The sequence below is a fragment of the Trachinotus anak genome, unplaced genomic scaffold, assembly GCF_046630095.1.
Source record: "Trachinotus anak isolate AG129_WGS33_773 ecotype Australia unplaced genomic scaffold, CSIRO_AGI_Tana_v1 ptg000008l, whole genome shotgun sequence".
Classification (NCBI taxonomy): domain Eukaryota; kingdom Metazoa; phylum Chordata; class Actinopteri; order Carangiformes; family Carangidae; genus Trachinotus; species Trachinotus anak.
The window spans coordinates 14,695,343-14,722,003 of record NW_027273859.1 but is presented as its reverse complement, the minus strand read 5'-3'; the positions used below and the strand labels follow the sequence as shown (position 1 = coordinate 14,722,003).

General features: G+C 40.2%; 1 protein-coding gene across 5 annotated transcripts; it reads right to left on the bottom strand.

Moving 5' to 3' along the window:
• Positions 1 to 5: 5 nt before the first annotated feature.
• Positions 6 to 26,421, bottom strand: sgsm1a (small G protein signaling modulator 1a). 5 transcript variants are annotated; one of them, XM_071482886.1, is made up of 26 exons: positions 26,318 to 26,421; positions 26,120 to 26,163; positions 19,864 to 19,939; positions 14,178 to 14,340; positions 13,780 to 13,932; positions 13,617 to 13,684; positions 12,610 to 12,755; positions 11,905 to 12,042; positions 10,942 to 11,066; positions 10,295 to 10,362; positions 9,965 to 10,128; positions 9,375 to 9,510; positions 9,141 to 9,284; positions 8,439 to 8,568; positions 7,846 to 7,910; positions 7,592 to 7,737; positions 6,408 to 6,536; positions 6,137 to 6,319; positions 5,781 to 5,852; positions 4,312 to 5,568; positions 4,082 to 4,206; positions 3,409 to 3,491; positions 3,155 to 3,264; positions 2,898 to 2,994; positions 2,380 to 2,547; positions 6 to 950 (listed from the first exon to the last, which is right to left on the bottom strand). In XM_071482886.1, exons 1-26 carry the CDS (start codon positions 26,334 to 26,336, stop codon positions 862 to 864), a joined length of 4,098 nt encoding a protein of 1,365 aa, XP_071338987.1. In that variant the 5' UTR covers positions 26,337 to 26,421; the 3' UTR covers positions 6 to 861. The 5 variants fall into 5 exon arrangements, with proteins under 5 accessions (XP_071338987.1, XP_071338988.1, XP_071338989.1 ...); XM_071482887.1 differs by having other exon boundaries at positions 4,312 to 5,505; positions 26,318 to 26,420; XM_071482888.1 differs by having other exon boundaries at positions 19,864 to 22,092; positions 26,318 to 26,397.
• Between the last annotated feature and the right edge of the window lie 240 nt (positions 26,422 to 26,661).

Sequence of the window (26,661 nt, the reverse complement as noted above, 5' to 3'; positions counted from 1 at the left end):
TCAAACAAAGCTTGTTTCTTTATATAAACCTCTGCCCAGACATCCATAAGTCACTTAGTTACCAGGTTAAGTGTTAACATATAATCCTCATAATTTAAACACAGTTTTCTCTCAGTACAGTACAATTCACACATAACAAATAAAGACATACTATTTGGCAGTTCAAGGCAGTTCAAGAACATTGAAAACACTGTTGGATGCTAAATCACCGGCATGGTGCTGACAGGTAAATTATTCTTAACATTGTGTGTGAAACAAAACTGGAGTTTTGGTCATCAGTGAAACCTAATTTGATTTTGGGGTGTTCTACTCAAATAAAATTAAAAGTCTGCTTACATTCTTTCCTTCATTGAGGGATAGGCATACGGGGATAACTTGCTGACACACTAAAATTCAACCCTGTAGACTTTGGCTATTAAAATAATCAATATAAACTATTATCACAATGTATTCTTCTCATAAATATAGTCTCTGGTTGAATTCAGTTCTGCATTTTGGTTTGAAATTAACAACTAAAATTTCATTCTGTATCTCAAAATATTAAGTGCACTCGACTAAGATAAACACTTAAGGGATTTCTGACAAAAATATGTGTAAATTAAACAGATTTTCAGTTACATTTGCTATCACTTGAACATACTGACAAATTTTAAGCATAATAATCTCATACACCTGTTGACAACACAAATAACATAGTGAATACAGTCAATAAGGCTCATAGCAGCAAACGGTGATTGTAAAGGTTTTGTGTGGTGTGTATGTGTATGTGTCAGAGCTTATGTGCTCATATGTATTTTACTCCTGTGCCGCTACAGCCATTCACACTTGTTACGTGGAGGGAAGAGAAGACAAACAGCATCGTCACTTGTTCTCAATCAGCATCTGCACCTTGCACACCAGATCTCTGGCCAGGGTCAAAATCTGCTTGATGTTGTGGTGCTCAGCCATTTCTGAAAGACAAAAAAATAACCTCAGTAGTAACCTCAGCTACTTAGAAAAAAAAAAAAAGCAGAATATATTTCCTTAAATGTTTAGAGCATCAAGGACCCCTTAACTGACACATTAGACCATGGACCTGATTTGATAAGATTTCGTCCCGGGGTCCCCAATTGATAAGATTTTTGCTTTTAGATGTTTTATTACAGGAAGTATTTGAAACCCATGATCAAACTAGTCATATAGTCTGTCATTGTGTTACATATGGATGGAATTATAGTGAAAATAAATGATTCCACTTTTTACTGGGGACCCCCTCAAGGATCCCTGGGGGTCCCCAGACCCCACTTTGAGAACCACTGGTTTAGAGAACATCTGAACAGACGTGTCATTCTGATAACTCAGCTGAGGGACTATGTAACTCTATATGAATGTATCTACGTGGAAAAAAAGTCACACAACATTATCATTTGTAACATTTTTCTCAAATTTGGATGCACATTTCATTTTAGCCAATTTAATTAAACCAAGCCACATTCTGACTAAAAGTTTGCGAGGATATGACAAATCCTGGGAGTTTCTAAAGTTGTATTTGAAAAGAAATACAATCGTTGAGTCACAGTAAATAACTGTACACAACATTTCCCTGCCACAAAATCCAACTCAAGGCTGTTTAACTGCAAATTAAACTAGAGTGCATACAGGCCACAACACCTGAATAAGTACAGAATGTACTTCATGCAAAAAGTCCCTGGTCCCAATGATTTCCTACAGCATAGGAAAAGTGTATAAGCTTTTTGGGCATAAAGTAGAAGCCTATTTCCAAACCTCAGATTGTTTTTATTGATTCAACTAGGTCTGGTGTTGTGCTCACTGACAGGAAAAACAACCGAGCCGATCAGAGCTTTCTCCTTTGTCAAATCTTAATTGAGACGCCATCTTCATGCACCAGAGTGTAGATGACAACTGTGTCATTGTATGCTGACTCACAGCAATAACAACTCCTAAATCTGCATATTTCTTTGATCCACATGAAAATGCTGTGTTAGCTGCTCCTAGCAACCACTAGCGCAGCTTCTGTGTTGAGTGAAAAGGACATTGACAGGAAAAATGCACCAGTCGATGCTGACTGGTTAGGGCAACACAACAACCTTTCCCCAATAGAAACTGGCTAACGGGAACATTACGTCAGACTGAATAATGATCTGAAACAAAATTATATTTCTGTTCCATTATCAGGCTGATAATGTTGGGGAACTTGCAAGAAAAGAAAAATATGAAAAAAAATGGTGCAGCAGAGGATGAGGTACCCCCACCCCCCTTTAGTCTAAAAATGCCGGATTCTATTATTCCAATAAAGAAAATGCCCAATCTTTCCATTAAATTTTTATTAATAGAAGATACTGTATGTATGTGAATAATGTCAATTGTGCTATATTTTACCGTTGAAGAACTTAATGATGTCGGTGAAGTCCATGTTGTTCTCCAGGATGATGTCCCTGTAGATCTCCACCAGAGCCAGGGCAATGAAGAGGACAAAGTGACTAGAGGAGACATACTTGGCCGCCCAGATGGTTTCCCAGACTGCAAACACATCCTCATACACCAGCTCTGGAGGACAAAGCACAAAAAGGAAGCAAATATATTGAGAAAGGTGGATGAGAAAGTTAAAAGAAAACAAGCATATACTATGACAGCCCCTGGTTAAACCTTTCATATAAAGCCTTGTGAATTTTAAAACAAATGTATGCAGTTGCAGTTCATCATCAGCAACTCCAAAGAAATGGTTTGTCAAAAATATAACTGACTTTCAAATCCTTTCCATGTTAAAATAACTGCAGGTGTTGTTAACAAGCTGCCAAGGGGTTTGACCCTTTATCCTCAAACACAACTTAAAGAGGAGTGAATCTCCTCTTCCTCTAATTGGCACAAAAGTCTTTTGCACTGTGACGCCAATTTACCTCGCTTGAAGTCTAGAAGAAACCAGCGGTAGCAGAAATAGAAGTGGGTGTAGTCTCCATTTTGGTGCATTAGCTCAAACAGCTCAGAGTCCAGGATCTATACAGAGAGGGGATCAGAGGAGGCTCAGGAAAATAAATAACGAGACTGGTTAAAGGAGAAAAGTGTCAAAAAGAAGTGGTTTTTTGTAAGTAATGAGTGGATTTAGTGGTGCCCGACTGCTACAGTATATGTAAAGACTTTACTGTCGCTGTGTCACCTGGATTAAAGAGCGCATGTTGGCAAAGTGAGTATCCATAGCTCCTCCATGTGGAAAGTTTTGATTCATTCTCTTCATGAGTTCAGTGAAACAGCTGAAGGCCATGGCCTCTGCAAGGAGGAAGCAGAAAGAGGAAGCTTGAGTGAGGAAGTGAGTGGGAAAACTCTCCTTTGTTGTTCGATCAGTAGGTGTAAAAATACACCAAATGTCAGAGAAGAGGGAAAAAGCAGAAGTGATTCAGTGTGTTGACTCACCATCGTCCAGAATGACTAGAAGTGGAGCCAGCAGATCACACATGCCCTGTACGTAACCGATGTCAAGGTGCCTCCAGATATAGCTGTAAAAATACAACAGAGAGGTGAACTTCACCGCACTCGGCTGTTTTTATCTGCCAATCTGCTGCACTAGATTTAGAGGTATTTCCACATTTCTCTTCAGTGCTTACAAGAGGTTTTTCAAAATCTGTTATTACAATTCACATTTACATGATTAGGTTTCTCTAGGGTGTAAATATAATACCCTAGAAGTGGGGTACTTTTTCTTTTTATGGATGGTCCTTCAGTTGCGCTTATTTGAAAGAATGCTAGGAATGAAATCACCTTTGTTTAATATCATTTCCCTCCCAATGCCATCCAGAAAAGAAAAAAAATGATACCTATTATAATGTCATTAATTCATTTCATTTACTTCAACAAATCAAGCAGTGAAAAGTAATGAAGTGGGGTATTAAGATGGAGGTGGAAACATCATTATAATACAATTATCAACACATGTGCAAAAACATGAATTTATTCATTATCATTGATCAGTTTCACACTATTAACATCAGCCTCCAAAGGTAAATGAACAATCTTCTGTCAATAAACAATGTGTACATTTTGCCTTTTACTACCCTTTACTACGTCCCTGCTGCTGTCAGCGTTTTACCTGCACATAATGTTGCGCAGTTTCTCCAGGTTGGCAGGAGTGAAGTACCAGTAGTTCCTGTCACAGCGCTGGACGTCCTTTTCAATGCGGTGCAGATTTAATGTATACAAGTCCAAAAGCTCTTGCTAAAACAAACAAAATGATGACAATGAATAAAACTGAGCTTGTAACAATAGAGATGATTCGCACGAGCATAAAATAATTTGAACTCTTAAAAAAAGTGAGCATACAGTGAAGGTACTCCCAGCAGATTCCTGAGAGGTGGCCTCATTCTTGGTGTCAGACCCAGCCAGAGAATGAAAGTGAGGGTACAGGCTCTCCATCTCCGGCTCCTCAGACAGGTTGGACTCTGTGCCTTCAGGACTGGGCTTTCCCTGCTCCTCCTCCTGCCTGAGCACCATGTGAGGGGCCGACTCCTCAGAGGAAGACGAGGGTTCACAATATCCCTTCCTGTTCCAAGGCACCATGGAAACTTTGGCTTTGGGGATCTCCTCCATCTCTATGGCTGAGGGAGACTCATCAGATTCAGTCATGACCTGAGCCTCCTCTTTCTGAGAGGCGAAGTAGGCCTCTCTTGCTCTCGAGACCCCGGAGTCTGCTGAGAACAGGAGGTTCTTTTCCACACCAGGAGCCATGGGATCTTCGAATATTTTTTCTCCCCCCTGTGTGGAAAAAACCTCCTGTGGTTTACTTGTCTTTGATTCGTCCATTCCCTTCATCTTTTCCACATTCCTTTCTTCAAGCTTTGATGTTTCCTCAATTCCCACTTCTGTTTCTTTTTTGAGACTTTGTTCAACAAGTTCTCCTTTGGATTCTGTAGGAGCTGCTGATACCATCATAGTATCCTCATTGGAAACTTCTCTTCCTCTCTCTGCTGACTCTAAAGTTTCAATTCCTTTAATGTCTGTATCCAGGCCTTTACCTTCAAACTTGGTTCCCTCTCTTTTAGTGGCTTCTGGCTCCTCAACATTCTCTTGTGTTTTAGGTTGCAAATGTGCCTCTTTGTTGGTCTCTTCCAGTGCTTGAACCATGTTATCATCAGTCACCTCAGTCTTCATCTTTTCTGCAGTTTTGGTCACATCAGGTGCTTTCTCCTCCTCCTCTTTGTCCTTTACTTCGACTTTCTCCTGGCTGTGGATTTCCTTGGTCAGTCCTTCTCCTTCTACCCCTGCAGGTTTGACAGGGCTCTGCGATGCCTGAGGGACAGCTGCAGATCTCAGGGTCATATCGGGTGCAGCGCTGTCCTCTGTGCTGAGCGAGCCGTCCGACAGACCGGAGGTGACAGAGAAGTTGCGGGAAGAGGGATGTCCAGAATCAGGAGAGCTTGTACCGTTCTGCAGAGCTCCATTAGGCATCTTTGGCACCTGTTTGTCAGTCTTGGGCTCCGTCTCGATCTGGTCCACCTCCTCTACGGACTCAAACACCTGAAAGAACAAGCCAAAGGGAAGCAGGCTACTCCAGGGGAAGGGATGGGAGGATATGAAGAACTAGCAGGAGAAAGAATGCAGGGACGAAGGAGGAATACTGGTTCAAAATGTTGAGATCACGTGGATTGTGCCGTAAAAGATTGGGATTTTTTTTTTTTTTTTTTCAAAAGTGACAAAGTTGATCAGTTCATTTAAAACAACATTTAGTAAGTGAATTTTGTCTCAACAAAGACAAACTCTTTGTAGGGTGTATCACGGTGATGTTTTGATACCTGTGTGCTGCTGCTGGAGTCACTCTGCAGGCGAGCCAGACTCTGCCTGTCTGAGCTCTGGGAGGACTGGGACTGGATAACAAAAGACATTCAGTCCAAGATATTATTGGTATACAGTCTTACTGTATGTTGCCTCATGTGCTGTGTTTACATTTAAGGGATGCTATGGTGATTAAGTATTGCACTTTTTGTAAATTGACCCTTTATCTGTAAAACTGGCAATTTTTATTTATTATATATACATATAATAAATAAATACATAAATAAATATATATATATATATATATATATATATATATAATATAATTCATATATTCAGTGAATAAATGTGTCTATGTACACGGTTTCCCACTTACCTCATTGCTCACGGTGGAGTCATGATGGATCATCTTCTGGTTGGAACTGTCCATGCTCGCCCCAGAGGAGCACTTTGCTAAAGCTGCAGCATGCTGCTCCTTCTCCCGCTGGCGGACAATCTCCTCACAGCCGAGCCACTCACGCATGGTCTGTTGGTAGCACGCTCTGACCTGTTCATCCACCTGGGGTGGAGGTGAAGAATCAAGTGGTGCAAGTGGTTGAGGTGCAAAATGCTTTGGGAGCAAAGCCAAAATGGTGGAAACGACAAACCTCCTTCCTCTCAGCTTCTGACATCCCAAACTGGTAATGACCCAGCAGGAAAGGCCACACCTCTTTACGCAGCGAGGGGTCCACACCACCGAAGTAGACCAGACGAAGCAGCTCCTGCTCCTCATAGGCCTGACGAGACAAGATGTCAGTCACCTCACTACTTGCTTTCTGGTCAATCTTTATATTTTTACCTCTTCATTTAAAAAGACAGTTGTCTTCACTGTGTGTTTAAAACATCAAACCAGCAGCATTAACAACATGGCAGCCTGTAGAGGGAGACAACATGGTAGCTTTCACTCTCTCATTGGGTGGTAGGTGAACAAAGCTTCAGGCACTAGCACATCTCCAAACTGTCATGATGCAGTATGTGGTGTACGGGGTCATTATTTAGAATTATTGCACAGAAAGATAAGTAAAAATCCCTCTTAGATGTAAGTTAAGTCCAGATCAGAAACATCTGTCCACAGCTTGTGACCAACAGAAATCTTTTCCTTTATTAGGCATTTAAAATGTACATTTTTGTCTCCATATATGATCCATTTTAATACAGATACAGAGCCAAAAATAAATAAATTAACATAATTATTAAATAAATATTGAATAAAGTAATCCAGTTTAACTTATCTTTTATACTCTAGGTCATGTGATCACAGTTGATCCATCTCCATGACAACTGAGCATACCCAATTTGTACACGGTTGAAATCTCTGGTTAGTGGACCTTTGAGGTTGAGTAATTTATTACATTTTGTAAGTGGCTACCACAGTAATTATGAAATACTGCACTCATATAATTTACAAAGAAAAAAAATCTGTTTTATGGAAAATATTTGTTTATAAAACATTTTTCATTCTTCAGTCAAAGTCTCCGTGACCCCAGGTAATTGCAACTAATGTCCAAATAAACTATAAGTGTGGACTCTGAGACTGACGGGGACATTAGCTACGCCTCCCGCACACTGTTGTGAGACTAATGGAGTGAGCTGCATGATTAGCAGAGGATGAATATGGATGAGACAGAAGAGTGACAGAGTGAAAGAGAGATGCTAGGAGTGGACATGTGTGTTTATGTTTGTGTTTGTGTGTGTGCGTGTATTTGTGTGTGTGTGTGTGTGTGTGGACAGCATACTGTCAGCGGTTAATGTGAAGTTTGTGTGGCAGTGCAGTGACAACAGTGATGCTTACTGTGCAGTCCTGGAGGAACGTCTGCCACACTTCTGTGGTGAGTCCTTTGTATGCATCACATGGCATGTCGGGCGCCACAATGGCGTGATTGACGAGGGCAGAGAGGTGTGTACGCACAGTGGACAGGTGACGGCAGTATGCCAACCCTAGATCACGATACAATAAATGAATTAAGGCCTCTGCAGAGGCTAGTGGTGATTAAAAAGCTACTAATGTTTAAGGCTTCTCAGTGTATATATCGAGTGATCACATACAGCCATAAAATGCCCGAGAGATGATCTGATACTTCATGTTGTCACACAGCAGCTTCAGAGGAGCCCTGCAGGAGGATTTAGCACAGATTACTTCACTTATGCAGAGGAAACACTTTATGCACATTTATTTTATTAATGATTCAGTTTCTTAAAAGACTATGAAAAAACAATTGTTAAACTAAATATTTTGTGCATGACAGGTTGTTCAAATTGTCCCAAATGTATGAGTTCCTGCATGTAATGTAGAGTTCATCACAGTGTTGAGGCTAACCTTTTTATCATCTGTTGTGCTGCCATATAAAGCAAATGGGCCCAGTGGTTTGCCTTCTTTAATAGCCTTCAATCATTCTACCGTTCTTTCTTATCACCTCATTTTTCCAACACATTCTCATGTCAGTGTGATAAATGTCACATAATTGTCTCCTGGTTTATAACTAAGTTCTTGCATTTTTGCTCCTTTCTCAGTTTCCTCAGTATTATTGAGGATTTCTTGTTTGCTTTAAGGGATATTGAGTGTGTGGGTGTGTCTGTGCAGCTTTCCCTGTCACGATCCGACACAATTCAGTCTAGATTGGAGTGTGTTTATCTCTTACCTCTCATGGTTGCATCCCTTGGGTGTTGCCCCATCAGAGAAGCTCCCCTGAGAACAAGAGGAACACGAGGACTTCCTGAGAGTGGGGTGCCACATTGTAGCTCCCTGATCCATCAAGTCTGGAGGAGTCACTGCGACATCCACACACACAAACACACACCAGCATTGTCACTTTAAATCATTATGCTGCTCTGGCTTTTAAGAACAATTACATTTGCACTTAGATGATTGAAACACAGCTGGAAACACTTTTGCATGAGCAGAATTATGTTGATCAATTGTGATCTGCTGAAAGCACTTCAGAGTACAATTTGTTTGTGCATGATTCCTGTTAGAGCAAAGATAAAGCATCTAAACAAAACATTTATGCAAACTGGAATTAATGCACAGTTTGACAGCATGAAGACATCATCAATTACACTATTATAGAGAGAAAGATCAAGTGAGCAAGAGCCCTTCTCAGTTCAGGAGCCATATTCGATCAATCAGTTGTTCACCCATTGTCTGTTAAAAGGTTACTGCATCTTACTGCAGTAAAAAAGGTGTGACATAAGGTGGCGGGGAGTGGGAGGGGCTTTAATAACAGGACACATCAATAAACTTTGCCAGAGGCACAGGACGGGCCAGGAGGATATTAAATGCAGGGAATTAAAGCAAGGCAAGCTGACAGGTGGACAGACGAGTCGAGGTGTGACAGTGTTACAGCTGCTTCCTGTGAGTGAGGGGGATTCTTCAGGACAGCTACAAGACCTCTTGGGGACTACCAGGGTCCCTGTTTTGGAGAGGGACTGTCCACTCAGTTGAAGGGAGAGGGAAGAAGTCAGACGGGGAGGATGAGTTACAGTCACTGTAACAAATGAGTAATATTTTCATAAACACAACAATCTGGAGAGGCCTGTGGACACTACTCATTTTGTTTCCCTGCAGTAAAACTCACCAAACTCTGACTGGCTGTTTGGAAAGAGGATGCGGAAGACATAGTCTGTGGCCTCATCCTCCTCCTTATCTGAGACAGAGTCTGAGGATCCAGATCCCTGAGGAACCCTCTTCCGCAGCTTAGGAAACACCTTTCCCTGCAATGAGAAAATAACTGTTATTAAACTAATGCCAACAAGAAAAATTGCTCAGCCATTACAGCCCAGCTAAGCCATCCATGTGAATTAAAGATGATGAGTGTCTGTATGTTTAAACCTATTAATAGTGGCTGAACATGTGTGGGTGGTTTTCATTATTCAGTTTTGCTGCAGATACTCAGCTATTAACAGTCTAACAAAAACATCCATTCATTTAAGTCGACACTTTTTATGTGGTGGTGCAGAGAGAGTATGAAGCCACACATGCATCAGTATCACTCCGACCAATATTGCAATGAGGCGGTGCATCTTTTCTTTTCTTATTGACTTATTGATCAGATGAGGTTGATTTCGCATTTTGGTGCTTATTTCCGGAAGAATGCCTAATATGTGTAATTTGCGCTGTGGATCTGAAGTCAGAGAGTGACCCTTAAGAAAGACCTCCTGTTCTGACCTTTCCCCTCTGCGACCAGAGTGGAGGGTCCAGCTGGCCGTGAGGAAGAAGGCCATTCTCCAGGCAGGAGAGGAACTGGAGCAGGTGGCCTCCTCTGGGGAAGCGAAGCGGAGGTCTTTGGATCCCATCCTGACTGACCAGCACCACCGTCCCCCCACTGTCCACTGCAGGAGATGTACCAGAGAGGATTTCTTTATCAAATTATTCATGACGACATTTTGTGGGACAGCTGTGTTTCACTGCAGAGTCATGATTGCAAGATATAGCAATCAGTAATTGAGGTTATGTGTATAATGGTAGTTTTAAGACCGAAGATTGGTGTGGACCCACCTTGTTGATGACAATGCAAGTAAACTATCTCCTCTAGAGGGATTGTCATGGCATAGTCCCAGTACACACTGGAAGACATAAAATAAAACATTCAGTAAAATAACACTGCCAGCTGACAGTGAGAAACAAATCCATACGGAATGTCTACTGTACATATGTTCTGCATGAATTAAAATCTCAATCTCTCTAAATCTGGGTAATAAAGAAAGTAGTCAAGAGTGTGCACACAGATGAGCAGGTGCAGAGTGGCCTAATGCAATAATCGATTTTTTTGGTGAGAGAAACCATGCACAGGCACAGGCACATAACATGGTTTGCTAGGTTGAGAGATGTCTGACAGTGTCTCAGTCAATAAACCATCTGCTGGCTGCTGGTGTGCTGAAAATAAGCCTCATCACATCAGCAGCATTTAATCTACATACTGAGGCCATGAGCCACACACAAACACACTGCATTATTCAGTAATGCCCGAGTGTTACACAAACAGAAGAGAAGAGGCGGAGAAATGATACAGAGTGTTTCCATGTCTACGTTACATGATAGATATTCTTGGTATGAGACGGATGACTAATATTATCAAACACAGGCTTTGCAGGCAGACACAATCACCATAATTATAATCCATCTGCAGATGGATAATTTTGCACCTGCGTTCATAGTCCAGGTCTCCAACAGAGCCGTTCATGAGCTGATTGGGTGTCCACTTCAGTGTCATGATGTCAGCAGTCTGGTGCAGAGACAGGTAACCTGGGATAGCCTCCATGTCATCCCTCTGAAACAACCATGAGGATGGATGTTTTTCATTTGGTGCAAGGACAGTATGAGTATGAGTCAGTATGTGTAAGCCTGAGGCAGACTGTAGTGATGGTGGAGAAGAAAATGTCAAGCGAGGCAGCATTACCCTCGTACTTACACAGACAAAACACATGACAAAAATAGCTTGTTTTGCATGTAAAAAAGAAAACAATGGAAGGAAAAGAAGGTTTCCAGGTTGTATGCATCCACCACACATCTTTGTATTGCTATTTTAGAGCCGGCGGGTGAGGTTTGAGGTACGTGAAGCTTAAAGTATTATAGGCTTTTGGACATGTGTTAGAGTTGGTTTAAGAGCAGTGTGCGGTAGTTTACACAAGTTAAAGTCAACTGCTTGCTTGCACGTACATAATAAGTGTTTTACAGTACACTGTGCAGCACTGCATTCAGACAGTGTAGTATACATATAAAATGAATACTTTGTTGTGGCATACTCATGAATTTTATAGTTCAGAAAATTTTCCATCTGGTAGGATTTTGTTCTTATTAACTGAAGAGCAGATTAGGCTCTTATATGTTGTTCTGAGATGTATGGGATGACAACATAATATACAAACTACCATTTTGTTCAGGGCTTTAACTTGAAATATTCCTCTGGTTGTAATGGCACTATTTATCTGTGAGATTACCATAAACTGGCAAATAGAAATGTTGTCAGTCTATTAAGATAATGTTCTTTCTGCAGACTTTGGAAAGTGTGTAGCAATCTTTTCAATCTTCTGTAAAACATTTAAACTGAGATATAATTTCTAGCGAGTGCCACATGTACGAGTGATTAAGAGGAAACAGTCACTTACTGGTTGTACGAGCACATTGTTTTTGCCAAACAGCAGGGTCGCCCTGTTGTTTTGATGCAGTGACTCCACATATTCACGAGCTGATGGCGAGGGGGAAGGGCGCTCATCCATGCTGCTGCTGGAGTGCCGCTTCTGGATCTGCCCAGCACAGACACAAAATATATCAAATCAGATAACAAACATTGTAAACCAGGGCTACACTGATGACTATCTTTGCAGAATTAATTACAGCCGGCCTGTCACAGTACAGCAATTTTCCATGAATAAAACCTCTTTCTCAAACAACTTAAGATAAGATTAATGTGACATTCATTCATGTGCACCAATGCATCTGGCCTTGTTCTTGATGCCAAAGACCAGTCTACTTCTGCATGGAATACACACATGCAAATACCCAGCATCTCACAGCTGTAAGGAGTACTGTGGTATTGTTAGATAGGCCAAGTTTCACTTGTTTCACTGATAACTTAAGGACTGAACAAGCGCGAAGGTCTCAGTTACACTCTGTTCTTTCTCCTGGGACACGCTGTGCTTCATTTAATGCAGTAACCTCAGCAGCTCCTCTTTAACCAGACACAGAATAGAATATAAGGAGGGAATATAACTGTCTGCCAATATATTAAAATAAACATGTACTATATATACATGGGATAAAACAAACCAAACTTATTCTTCATGGTAAAGCACTGTATTACCACTACTTACACACAGCGCAGGCCTCTTGGTGGGAGAATCCTGCCTGCAGTGGCCACCATGAATGCGATGTCTTTGCACCAACTCGTCAGCAGACGGGTCTGTCCAGAAGTGGTCAGCTGTTTTCATCTTCGTGTACTCCAAAGCACAAGGTCCAACTGACAGAATAAAGTTAGTTACACAGTGAGACACCGCAGACAACAGCTGTATGGTTTATTTACCGATGATCAGCACCTGATCATCTTAAACATCACAATCAAAAACAGAGAGAACAAGAATGATTTTGTAATAAGAGGTAGATTTTTCTGAGATGTACAGTAATAAGATTCAGGTGATCTAACTATTGATTCACTGTAAAGCTACAATGAAGTTGATGATAGTTTAGGGATGTAGTTCCCAAACTTTTCTGTCTGTCTTGTTTTTTTCTACTTTCCTGTCTTGATAATCAATCGATCTGTATTTATCTTGCAGTTATCTTGGTTGTAAATGCTGCTTCAGGGCACAAAATTAGAATCTAAAGGTACAGGTACTGGCACATTTCTCGAGGTGCCTGCTGAGACCCAGATTGAGTCCTCAGCAGCAGTGCTTCTGGCTTGGCTCCACTGCAAACAATTGTCATTGCTCAGTGGTGGGAAGCCGGTGAGGGATGAGGTCCCTGTTGCAAGTCATGGACTTCTACTTGTTAGCCTGTTAGCACTATTTCCTTCAGTCTACAACCTGCTCTGATCAGGAGTTGAAGTTGAGTTTAAAATAATATTTTTGGTGGCACATCATTCTTCTCTTGCTTGGACAAATAATAGGGGTACCTTGAGAGAAAGTGCAGAGTACTACAATGTCCTTTTACAGGGTACATGTCCAGCAACAAGATTTTGTAATGAAAAATATTAAAATTTCTGCTTTCCTTGTTTCTAAGGCCACTGGGATCTCACATTTTCATGTAAGCATGAGTCCAAACCAGGATATGGCACATGATGTTACATTAAATTACACAAAATGCTTACAATGTCACACATAATTACCTAACAAAGAGGCAAGGATAGGTCCATCTACAGGGTCCATTAGAACAGCCTCTTTCTCGTAGTATTTACTGGAAGACAAATGTGAAAGGGGAATTTTGAGGGGACATAGAGTTCTTGCAACACAAATGGTTGAACAGCGTGTCACTGGCTCTTCTCTACGTACCTGCTGTTCTCCACGAGGTACAGGACAATCTTGTCCAGCACCTTCTCAAACAGAGCCGTCCGGATCCACAAGTTCTTGACTCCCTGTGGGGTGAGGCTGGGCAGTCGGGGCATCTTGCGAAGGCTGTCTTGACTTTGCAAGCTTTGACTTCGTCTGGGGAGGGAGAGAGTCCCAAGTTTTAATTTAGAGAAAACAAGTATAACATGTTTTAAAAATTCCATTATCAATGATTCATGATTCATAAAAGATTATAAACATGAATCATTTTGAAAATTTTCATAATAAAAAATAGCCCTTCAAGTTAGCAGGCAGCCATTTGTTTTCAGTGCTTTCGCTGGTACAATCAAACAGGCTTTGATGCAAGCTTTGAAGTCTGCTGTGATGTGTCCGTCTCTCACTTTGTCTCAATGATCTGCTCGAGCTCCTGGGCCTTCCTACACAGCTCGTCAGCTGGGGCAAAGCTTTTCCCCACCTTCATGAAGAGGGCCGCTATCTTGTTGCTACGCAGAAATCCTGCTGCCCGTCGTTTCAGCCCATGCAGAACACATGCCTCCACTGCAGCTGTTTGGACACAAACACACAAACACCAGTGTTTTGTTTTATTGCGAAAAAGGCAGGAAAAAGGAAATATTTATTTATATTTATTCTTGCCATAAAACCTTTGTTTAATTATGATGTAATTACCGTATATTACAATTTAAAGCAGCCGGACATTTTTTTTTGCCCAATTTGCGACAGCCAAATAATAAAAAGCAAAACAAAAAACAAAAAACAAAACACAAAACATATGTCACACATGTGACATATAATGTTGTTGCATACGTGTTAGCAAACAAACTGATTTTATTTACATGTCTGTCACAGACAGTGCAACATTAGGGTTTTTTTTAGTAACTGATGAACTCAAGTCCAATATTCTCTCTCGTTTCAGCTCTGTTTTGGTCTCCACCAACTCGCAGCAAATAAATCAAGCTTTTCACACCATAAATTTGCAGGTTGTAGCACAAAAAAACAATAATCTAAAAAATGCCAAAGCACTTCATAGAACTTTCACTTAACACACTAAATGCAGCCATTTCAACCACTGTTAACATAAAAACAATTCATTTGTAACACTTGAGATTAACACTTTATCACGTACAAAAATTTTGTGGCACAAAATAATAGTATATTATATAGCCACTTCAATTTAGGTTAAGTCATTTCTCCAGGATCCACCCTGATTTCCAGGGAGTCTTGGGTACATATATTAAAAACAAACAATAGCAACAATGCATTTGTCCAAAACTTAACAGATGTCAACAGTGTTTCATTACCATCCTAAACTTTGCAATGTGCATATCTAAATATGTATTTTATGTGTGTATGCTCATATACACAGCCTATAATGACACACAGTGCATGTATAAATGAAATATAGCGTGTGGCATGTTTCAGCTGTGTAACCAAATTATTCACACCATGTTATTAAGTGTTTTGTTTTCATTTCCTAAATGGCTTCTCTGTGTACATAATAGCCATTTTTAATTAATTCATGCCTTCACATAATCATCTTTGCATAAGTTAAGTTCATCCAATAAGCTGTAGTGGACACACAAGTCGATGACATGATGACACACTTGCACAATCACTCGACTGTACAGAAAAACAGACACGCTTGTTCTCTCTCAGGCCTACGTGGCAGTGCCTGGAGCTGTGTTGACATTTTAGTTCCCTTTCAGGACTAATCCTGTGGCTCTGCTCACATGGGGTCAGGGGGAAGGCTGGGGTTGCCATGGCAACCCCTGTTGATGGAGCGATCGGGCTCTTGGAGAGACGAGCGGAGGGAGGGGCGGCGGCGGCAACTCATCAGCATCGCGATCTCTCTCTTTCCATCAACCTCACTCCTTAAAACACGGGTTCTCTCCTGCCTCCATCCTGTTGTAGTGTAAACCTGTCACTGCTGCTACTATGAGCACTGTTAGCAGGCTTTTACTTCAACCTAACCAATAAAAGTATCATCAGAGCCACCAACTTTAAGGTATTGTTTTTCTTTTTAAAATTTTTAATCAAAATGTCTTCATCATCTTTTCTCTCATCTTAGTTTATCTTTTCTTCTTCCTCTCCTCCTACAGTTTCTGCTCCTTATCTCTCTGTGCTGTTTTCCCCACATTGTTATAAGAGCAAGCAGATAAATGTCAGAACAAAACATTAAAAGGTCTCCAGAGATAGTTCATCCTCCTTATTCTCTCATCATTTCCACTAACTAGTCTCAGACGGCCAAGAAAGATGCCAAGAAAGCAACTCCCAAACCTTTACACTTTTTGAGAGCTACTGTCTCCAGTCAGTGTACCACAGTCCCTGCAGCAACAATCTTCATATGAAATGAACAACAGCATCAGTGGTAATCTTCAACAATACTTTTCCCATCACACACTTGGGAAATTTATTTATTGCCGCAGAGTGACTATAAATGAAAAATGAAAACATGAAGGGTTCAATATAAGAAGAGGGTGGGTGGGGGGGCATAGACATACAAGACCATTAGTGTATTTAGTAATATTAAATATTTTATCTATCGCAAACAGCAGTTAAATGTGCTAAGAGAAAAAGATGCTCATCATGTCAGTAGGATCAGTCCTTTGTGCAGTCCCTCCTGTTAAAAACAGCTAACACAGTAAATTGCCTCTAATCATCCTGTATCTGTGGCAACTGAGTGCATTAAGAGACTCTTGGACAGTCACACAAAGCTGACCAAATATACACTCAGAGCAGCAAAAGGCACCGACACAATCTCTCAATATGGACAGTTCTGAAATGATTCGTCAGGAAGTTAATAGGTTTATGGTCAATTTATCATTTGTGTTATTTATCAGCTATGATAAAAACATATATTTGCTGATTACAGCTTCTGATACGTAAGCATTTGCTCTTGTTTCATGTAATTACATACTGTTCAGACAAAATATATCCTTTACTTTGAGCTCTAGTATCCTGCGAAATAGTACTTTATTATTTGACAGTTTATAGACGAAATGACTAATCACTTAATGACCACTAAATTAATTAAGTAATTAATCATCAGCCATTAGCTGCTGACACAAATATGTTTGATGATTTACTGAACTGTAGAGTCATTGTGCTGCAACAAACAAATGAATTTGGTAGCTACAATAAAGATGTGAGCTGTATTTTCCTGGATAAAAGTTTTCAAAGCACCTGTTTACAAATTTGCATCAATTCTCCTCACCATCAGGCAAAAGTGGAGGTGACTTTTTGATAAGGTTACTGTGGTGTCAGGGTGGATTTCTAAAGGCAAAAAATCTAATTAAAGTGATTTAAATCTGGCCACTGCTATAAAATTAGTCAGGGAGACTAAGCCATTTTAAAGAATTATTTTAACTGATACACTATAAGAAACGAGGACTTTAACACACAGGATCGGAGGAAGAAAGGAAGACAGAAAATCTGTAACTGGGTGGAGTAAGGAATAAAAATTTAGTTGAGGAAATGAACAGTTTCTATTCTATCAATAAAACTATGGTTTATTTCAAGTGTATTTGTTGAGATTCTTCTTCTCACATCACAACTTACAGTGGCGATTTGACACCCATTTCCTCCACAGCACCTACACTTTAGACTCTGCCTGCCTGGGCAGCTTATCAAAGTAGCCATGATGGTGGAGGCTAATTGCTCCCTGGTGAGCTGGTCGAGCTCCTCTCCCATCCTCCACTCACTCTCATCTCTTAACAGACCACAGCTAAAAGAGGACGTGTAGTAACAAGAGCCACTATAAGGATCATAGGAGGAGTCAGGTGGAGGGGGAAGCTGGCTGACAACAAAACAAAGAGATCAGAGGGTCATCCTGAGCCGCTATGTGTCCACTGGGACGTATGACAGAAGCAGAGGCAAGAAACCCAGACTGAGCAACAGCTATTAAAACAGGGCTTTAGATGATCAAGCCACAGGCGAAGAAATCTGATGACACGTGGACATCAAGCACGTAAAATGCCCATAACACTGACATGAGTGTAAAAAAAGACTTTCCATCAGAGTGTAATAAAAACTGTGTTCTGTGACAAATTATTTTCATAATCCTCAAAGAGAGAAATGAAACTCTAAGAAGAGATTTAGGGAAAGCTGATTATTTTGTGGAATGAATGTTCAAAATCATTCACTTACGCTGGTGTAATAGCTTTTCAAGCTGCGCTGCAAATTCTTTTCACACTATGAAAACCAAATTAGCTGTACGTGGACATCATGATGTAGCAATCCTACCTCTAAGACCTCTAAGAAGCTGTGTATTGTTCATTATCTTGACGGCAGCAAGACGTGGGATGGGGAAAATCCTTTTCTCTCTTCACACCATTTTGTTTCATTTTCTTTTGAATTTAATGAGCTCATAGGAGTGTGAAATGATGATATTAAGCTATATAGGCTAAATATAAGCTAAATGTAGTGGTGTCACCCACTGAGTGCAGTTACATTTCTCAACACTACAGAGCAGACAGGCTCATAGAGACCTAACGGTTTCTCCATATTTTTGTTCTTTGCGCTTGCAGTATTTACCTGATGGTATCATGAAAATGACTCATTTATTTACACTATTTTTCTACACGTTAATAAAAGAGTCTGGAGGACGGTATCACTGCTGACTTGTTTATTCCATGAATAAACGGCTAATCATATGAGTTAAGAACCATCTTTGTCAGCACACATGGCTTCCATCTAGTAAAAATATCCCATTTTCTGCAAGCTTAGAGTCATCTTATTCACACACTGAATTCCCCCAAATATCCTGTTACTGATTACAGCTCCGGACTGAGCCAGACATCTGACGAGTGTGAGCACCTGCATGTGGGCAGTGTGTTTCTCACAGTAATCATGCTGCACTCTATTACCGCCATTTGGAGGCAAGAACAATAACATTTGGTGAAATCTGAACTTTAAATGTCCTTTATTTCAATTTCACGCTAATTATATACTTGTAAAAAAGTTATGTCGATGATGACGCGCTTCACGTCACTGTAGAAAACTGCCTGTCTTTAATGTAGTGGCTAAAATATTAACTTCTTCCCTATTAAGGAGGTTTTATCTAACAATACATTCTAGATGTTAGACAGAGATTGCTGTTCTAAGTAAGCCAGACTGCTTCATGTATATTAATGTAGGCTGGCTTTGTAAGAGCCAACTGTTTGAATTCACATGCATCTTAGTATTGTCAGTAATTCTGTATGTGAATGTGTTTTTTTCATGCTAGATTTAGGTCATTTATGACCAAGATTACATAGACAAATGACATAAAGTTAATGAGAAAAATATATCACCTCATATCATGCCTACAAACAGTAGCTTATTATAAGGTTACACAGTCAGAGGCAATAAAGCAATTTTTACAGTAACTTCAATAAAACTAGAATTACCACCTCATGGTTGTATGCCTCCGCCACAAGTTTCAGATTATATAAAGTGATAACCATTTGTGTGAAATGTTGTCATAATAGCTGTGTGAATTCTTGAGTAATGGCTAAAAAGTGTTTTATGAGGTCAAACTGACCAAAATCTAATAAGTTGATAAATTTCCTTGAGTCCAGTTGAATGTTTGTACCAAATTTAAAGAAATTCCCTCAAGGTATTGTGAAGATATTGCGTTCACAAGGCCCAAACTTTGTTACCGCGTAAACTTTGACCACCAAAATCTAATCAGTTCACCCTTGAGTTGAAGTGGACATTTGTGCCAAATTGGATGAAGTTCCTTCAAGCTGTTACTCAGATATTGCGTTCACAAGGCCAAAACCATTTTTTGTGAGGTCACCACGACCCTGACCTTTGACGGACCTCAGTCCAACTGAATGTTTGCGCCAAAATATGAAGAAGTTCTGTCAAAGAATTATATCATTGTCGATTGATATCATTGTCCATGAGAATGGGGATGGATGGACAACCTGAAAACGGCATGCCTCCGGCTCTGGCATGATAAAATAGACATCAGGAATAATTTCAATTAAAAAAAACAAACAAAAAACAAACAACCCCCCCCCCCCAAAAAACATGCAAATGAAGTGAGCAAAGCTGTGAGGTTCATTAGTGTGTTTGGTTACTTACCACAAAAGGACACGATATGGCTGCTGTCTTCATGAACAAATTTCCTGGTGACGGCTTCCTCCATAATCTGCTTCACCTGTCAATGACACAGCAGATGCTGGATGACTCATTCATTAATATGCCACAACTATCACACACATAGTGTGTGGGGTGGGAGGTGGCCTGTGGGTGAGAGTGAGTGATAAATGTATTTTAGGATAATTATAAAACTGATGCATGTCTGTGTATAAAAAGAGGGTGAAATGATGGGAGGATGCAGCGGGGCTCAGGGGTGGACTGAAGTTGAAAAAGTTGAAGAGGTAGAAAAACATGGTGTGAGGAGAGTGCATGTTAAGCTGGTGGATGAGTCACCAGCTTGTGTCACAGTGATGTGTCCTTCTCTCCCCACTGACCTGACAGCAGCTACAGACCAATAGTTAAGATGACTGATAAATCAATCCCTCCAGTGGCTATGGAGACGTCCCCCTGTGTGGGCACCGCTCTGCAATCTGCATGGGGAATATCAACCTCCGGACACAGACAGCTGTAATTTCCTGTTGAAATGAGTCTGACCACAGCGACCACACTACACTGCCAAGTTCATTCTCTGCACAAACACTGACACACACTCCTGACACACTCACACACTCATAACTATTCGCTCCAGTGGTCGTGGTTCCCTCTGCTTGGTTTTAAACTTTTCTTTTTCCTAATCTACACATTGATTCAATCCTTCGGTGGTGTGAGCAAATCTTTTCCCTGTGAGGCAGTTCAGTGGTCATGAAGCAGCCAGCTGTCAAACTATATTAGTTTTCATGGTCTGATATTTACAGCTTCATCATAAAATTTTCCAGGAGATAAAGTTCTGTCTTCATGTTGGATTTTCCACTACGGCTCAGTTTTATGGACCAGTAATTTTTATATCTTTTTTTACTTGCTGTTCACAGATGGATTATTATACCTGTAATGTTCGGTGGTGGAAGATGTATCATGATCTTTTACTTCAGTAAAAGTGGTAATAACTAAATGTATTATTAGTTAAAGCATTAATTACAGAACTATTACTATTTAAATGTGTTTGAAATGCGAAAGTAATAGGTCAGAAGAAGCTAACTTTACCTATTTCCCTGTATATACTGTTGTACAGTTTAATCTAGGGCAGTGCATCATCTTTCATAAGATGATTGTGTGTCTTTTATGTAAAGTCTTGAACATCAAAGTAATTAGCTGTCAAATAAATATAGCTGAGCAAAAAGGACTAAGGTTCTCTCTGAAATGCAGAGTAGTATAAAGTAGAATAAGAAAAAGTACAATTAACTAAAATTGTACCTGAGTAAATTACCACTGGTAATTTTATATTGTGTTATTGATATTGATATCTCGATGTAATAGATTTCATAAAAACTGAAATGGAAACAAACAACTTAAAAATTGATCATCTAAAAAAATACCTGAAAGAAAGAAAGAAAAATAAAAAACAAGCAAGTTTAACATGCTTGTAGCTTGTGTTACAAGATATTGTGCCTTAGTATACATAGCATTATCTCACAGTATGTAACATTATGTTGCCCATCTCTACTTTTAAGTCTAAAGTTAAGAGACTAAACACACATATGTAAATGCATTCACAGCCATCAGTCCATATGGAGTTCTTCTTTTAATGAATGAAGGGAGAACAACAAAACAACAAAAACAGATTTAACCTGCAGACACAAAACAACTTATGCTTCCGTGATTTGCCCACTGAGCACTGACTGCATTGTCACGGTCAATGCAAGCTGGGGACCTAAAAAAGACTCATGAAAGAAGTGAAACAGATGTGCCCAAAACCCTGCCACCCAAATAAAAAAACATTCACTAATTAGACGGCAGTCACTCTGCAAATGTTGCCTGTTCGCATCAGTGGCATTGTTATCCTCAGTATCAACAGAAATGATTCATGCTGCCAACACAACGGAGACAGTGCCACGCTGATGTGATGCACAGCTGCTCTGCTCATGATCAGACCTATATAAAAGCCTCACACACACACACACACAGAAAACGCAGGGGACTTGTGTGCACCAGTTTTCTCTGGAAGCTGATTGATTTGCCAACTTGAGGACGCAGACTCCTCCTTGTGTTTTCTCATCTCTCTCATCTGGGCTATGGATCAGGCCTCTGAGGAATTTATATGGCGAAGTGTCTAAGCAGAGACAACCGGCGGGTTTCTATGGAGACGGCACGTGTCGCACAGTGGATCACTTCCGCCTAAGGAGATGCGTCAACAACAGTCATTCATCTCTGAAATAAACAAAAAGACTGCAACTCCCCACCTACAGTCACTAATAATATCTAGTTGTACTGTGCATTCGTCATCTCAAAGCATTTCAAAGATCTTCCAACCTAATAGAGACCTAATGTGTTAATTTTGCATAATTTATGCACAAATGTACTCAGAAATCTACCATTCATAGTGGTCACATCTACTGAAATGCCACCACAAAATACATTTTCACCAGAATTTACAGATAAAACAATGAGCATGTCGTGACAATGGTTGTTACATATCTGTGTTGCAGCAGCCGAGCCTGATGAATCTGCTCTAACTCACCACCGTAGCTCTAAGGCATCCGCCAGTGATAAAAGATCTTCAGAGTATTCCAATTAACTCCTGCAACAGCAGAGCCAAGAAATAAGAGCCAGAGAGAAAGCCCCATCCATTAACATCCACCCTTCATTATTCATCATCTCACTGATGAATGAAGGGACCACACAGCGAGAAAAAAAGAAGAATCCTCACCGTTACTCATGATAATCTGTGCACACACACACAGCTACAGTTTTGATGTAAGGTTGTCTATTTGAATTATGATTCCATTATTTGAATTATATTTTAATAATAAATGAGAAGCCTGAGCAACTATTAAAAGGCAGGAAACCTGATTCCACCACGGAAATCAATGCAACCACGACACAACCTGAAATTATTGACAGGCACTCTCAGCACACGGTCCATTTAGTAACTGTTCTGGTGCTTTTGCTAATATCACATGATCTTCTTCAGCAGATAAAGTTGCCAATTTGCCACGGAAATGTTCAAATTTACAATTTTTCTGAGCACTTTGAGGACTTCTTGTTCGTGCTGGCTTAACCGCGCCAACAGCATTATTCATTTGACGATCAAGTAGTGTCCGAACCCTCACAAGCCATCCATACCAAAAACCTGATTATGAATACATTCATCTTCAAAGGTCAAAAGGTCTCTAATAGGCTCAGTGCAATAATCTCTATCAGTATCTATGACAACAATAATTGATGATTTCCCTGTGGTTTTTTCGTTGAGGATGAATCAACCCTGTTTTATTGTTTTCTATTAATCAGAAAAGTATAAAACACAGAACAAGACTGGTGGATTATCTCACGCTCCTCTAGCTGAAACCTTATCCTCTGTAAGCACTCAGCTTTACAAAACAAAACAAAAAAAAAAAAAAAGGGAGACAGGTAAGTAAATGGTGCAGAATCCTGTGGCCTGTGTGTTTTCCAACAGTCTCTCCCCTCTCGCTCTCTCCCTTAGCAAACACAGATGTGTATTTGTGTTTGTGTGCACGAGCGATATTCAAAAAGACAGAGGGAGGAGCATGGTTGGAGTGAGATAAAGCGACAGAAACAGACAGAGACGGGTTCTGTATCAAAGCTAAGGCAAATGAGAGATCTCATTCAAACCAATTTTGAGCCAGAAGGTAATTCTGCTGCTACAGACGTCCTGTGCGTGCTGGATAATGGCCCACATCCAGGTATATTTGAGCAGACTGGTGGCACATAACCAGCTGGACGAGGAGAGCGTGAGAACACACAGCATAGAAACACCATATGGTATAACCCACACAGAGTAATAATCAAAATAAACTAATGGGAAAACAGTACAAACAACAACAACAACATCTCTATTTCCTCTTAGGGGAATAGATATATCTGAAAAACTCCTCAAAGCAAATGAAAATTCTTTGTTAACTCCCCTAGATTGATGTTGATCTTCATGAAGCACTATCTGTGAATAAAGTGAGTTGTCATTCTAACAAACTGTGCTGTTGGTCCATCTACAGAGTCCATTGGGCTGCATCTGTGGTAAACATTGAAGGAGCCACTGTGAATAAATCTCTGCGAGGCTGTATGAGCGCACAGGAAGCAGGATTAATCATGGAAAGGGTCTGGTCTTGGCTGATAACACTGCAAACAGGACTCAGAGAAAAGCAAATCAGACCAAGGTCTCTACATTCCTCCTTTCACAAGATCCAGGGTGTGATTTTTCTCTTTGGTTGTTTGGCAGAAATAAAGTCTTGTAATTAATGAAGCGATCAGAGATGAAACTAATAAAAAGAAATACATTAGCTGGTAACAGTTAGAAAAGTGGTCTTGACTGAGAGGAATCTGGCCAGAAAAGGGGAATAAATAAAACTCTGCCTGTGTTAAAACAGCAATTAAAGTTCCTCTGCTTGAGTTGAGCTTTTTAGTGACTGAAACCAACAACAGTAGCAGACGTTAGGTTACACTGGAGAGCTGCAACGGTGAAGGTGTTTACTGTAAATGTTAAATGAGGTCTTGGTGATATTGAGAAAACCTTCCCTGAACAAACAGAGGGAAACAAAAACCTCAACAGTAGTGACCACAAAGTACACACCTGTAGGACAATGGAGACACAGTGGATTGAAACATGCGTCAGTTTGCTGATAGGTCAAGCTGATATTCAACGATTATTAAACAATTAATTAATTATCATCTATCTCCAATACAGTGACTGTATTAAAGACAGTTTGTTTAAAGCTGAATTGTTACCACTGTGAATACATGAATGGTTTTTTTTTGTGTTTCCTATGGTAGATTAATGCATAGACATTTATATATGTGTACATGTCTGTGGATTTCTGGATCACAAACTAAAACAGGCTTCAACACTACAATACTACAATACTATTTACACACAGTAACTGACAGGTACTGTTTAAGTTAGCAACCTGAACCAATCAACAAGGCTAACTTTAGCTTCCTCATATACATAGAGTAGGACAGGGTGTCAATGTACCGCACCTATTTTACCTTGTCTAAATGCTTTTAAATAATGACGTTAACATTTATGAAAGTGCATTTTGCAAAAATAACACAATGTACCTCCATGTATCCTGAATACTTGTCTATGGTTTGACTTTTGGACAGCTACAGTCTAAAAGTACTGGACCCTTCACATCACATGAACACTGTAGGGCAGTTTCAACAGAATAAGACTGATCACAGCCGGCCCTAAAAATGTGATAATATCAAGCCGTAATAAACAGGTTCAGTGGTTAGTGGTTATTTAGTTGGTAAGACTCTGCTGCTCAGAAAACTCAATTAAAACATTTAATGCTTATTCCTCCAAATGAATGCTCGTGCAACATCTCATTCCAGCATCATCTTCCTTCATGTAAAATGATGACAGGCTTTAGGTGATATTTCTAAATAGTCAGTAACACTGACTAAAGAGAGATCTTTATGTCACAAATTCACATGTCATTTTGCCATAATTTGGACCCCAGATTTTTCCTGCAAAAAGCTCCTGTATGTTATTATGGCAGATCATACCCAAGGATGAAAAGCTCCTCATCCAAGGTTTAAACATCAGACTGGCTAAATGGTAGTGACATTTAATCTGATCTCTGCTGAACTCTGGTCATCTGTGTTACTACAGTAACATCAAATGATGATGAGTGACATGAAGTGTTGAAAAACCAGCTGAACAAACCACCAGAACTGCTTCCATATTTGCTTCCACTCAACAACATATAACTCATTACATGTGCCACAAACACACACACACACACACACACACACACAGTTGGTGTCCAACTGAAACCACCAAATGGCTTGGCAGAAGGCTGATGGTTTGCTCTGCCATAAACACCACAAACACTGACTACAGACAATCTGTTTCCTTCATGATGCTTCTCCACCCAAATAATTACTGAGCTGCAACACGAGTTCTCTCAAAGGGAACAATTAACAAAAAATATATATATATTTCAAGGAGAAAGAACTATCAAGTGCACTTTAAGCACTATTAGTAGTATTTTTCTTTTTAAAAATACGCTTGTTTCCTGATCTTCTCTAAGAGGCTGTTGTACAGATGAGCATCCAAGCCGTATCCGTATGAGGGACCATGTTAGAGTATCCTCCCCGTGAACAGGCTGAACTGCACAGGTTCATACAAACCAGCGTGTTTTGTTTTTCCCAACTCGATAACTGCCGAGCAGAAAACACCCACCTCCTTCTTGACGGTGCGCAGCAGCCTCTGACGGGTCTCTGCCTCTGAAACACAGAACAAACAAGACATTTTTTCCTTACAATTTTGTCTCAACTAAACTTGTTCTGGATTATGAAAAGAAGACAAATAGGACTTAGAAATATTTATCTTCCTTTTTTCTTTTCTTTTTTTTTTTTTCTTTATTTTTTTTGCTCCCACCTGCCATGATCGTTGCCATAGATCCTGTCTCCTGTCTGCGAGCGGCACCCCTCCCATCAGCTGTGCGCCGCCTGTACACTGCGAAGTGGCTCACGACTCCACCTCCCTCATACTCACTCCTCTTAAAGACACATGCAGAGCTTCCGCTGGGGAGCGACAATCCGAGGATTCACAGCAATACAGCTTCCAAGCACTCAAGTCTAAGTATTTTGCCCAGTGCTTGCTGCTATACTTACTATATATGTGCTGCAATTAACTCAAATGAGACTTCAGGATGAAATTCAATAAGAAGCAGACGATAATAACTTGATGTGATCTCTAGAATAATGGTGTTGTCTTCCCAT

Bases quoted from the DNA above. Each gene is read 5' to 3' on its own strand.
- sgsm1a (XM_071482886.1), bottom strand. The intron at 12,043-12,609 runs GTAAGTAGTGGT...TGTGCTGGGCAG, and splicing joins CCAAGAGGCCTGCGCTGTGT to ATCCAGAAGCGGCACTCCAG. The intron at 6,537-7,591 runs GTAAGCATCACT...TTGTCTCGTCAG, and splicing joins CGTTCCTCCAGGACTGCACA to GCCTATGAGGAGCAGGAGCT.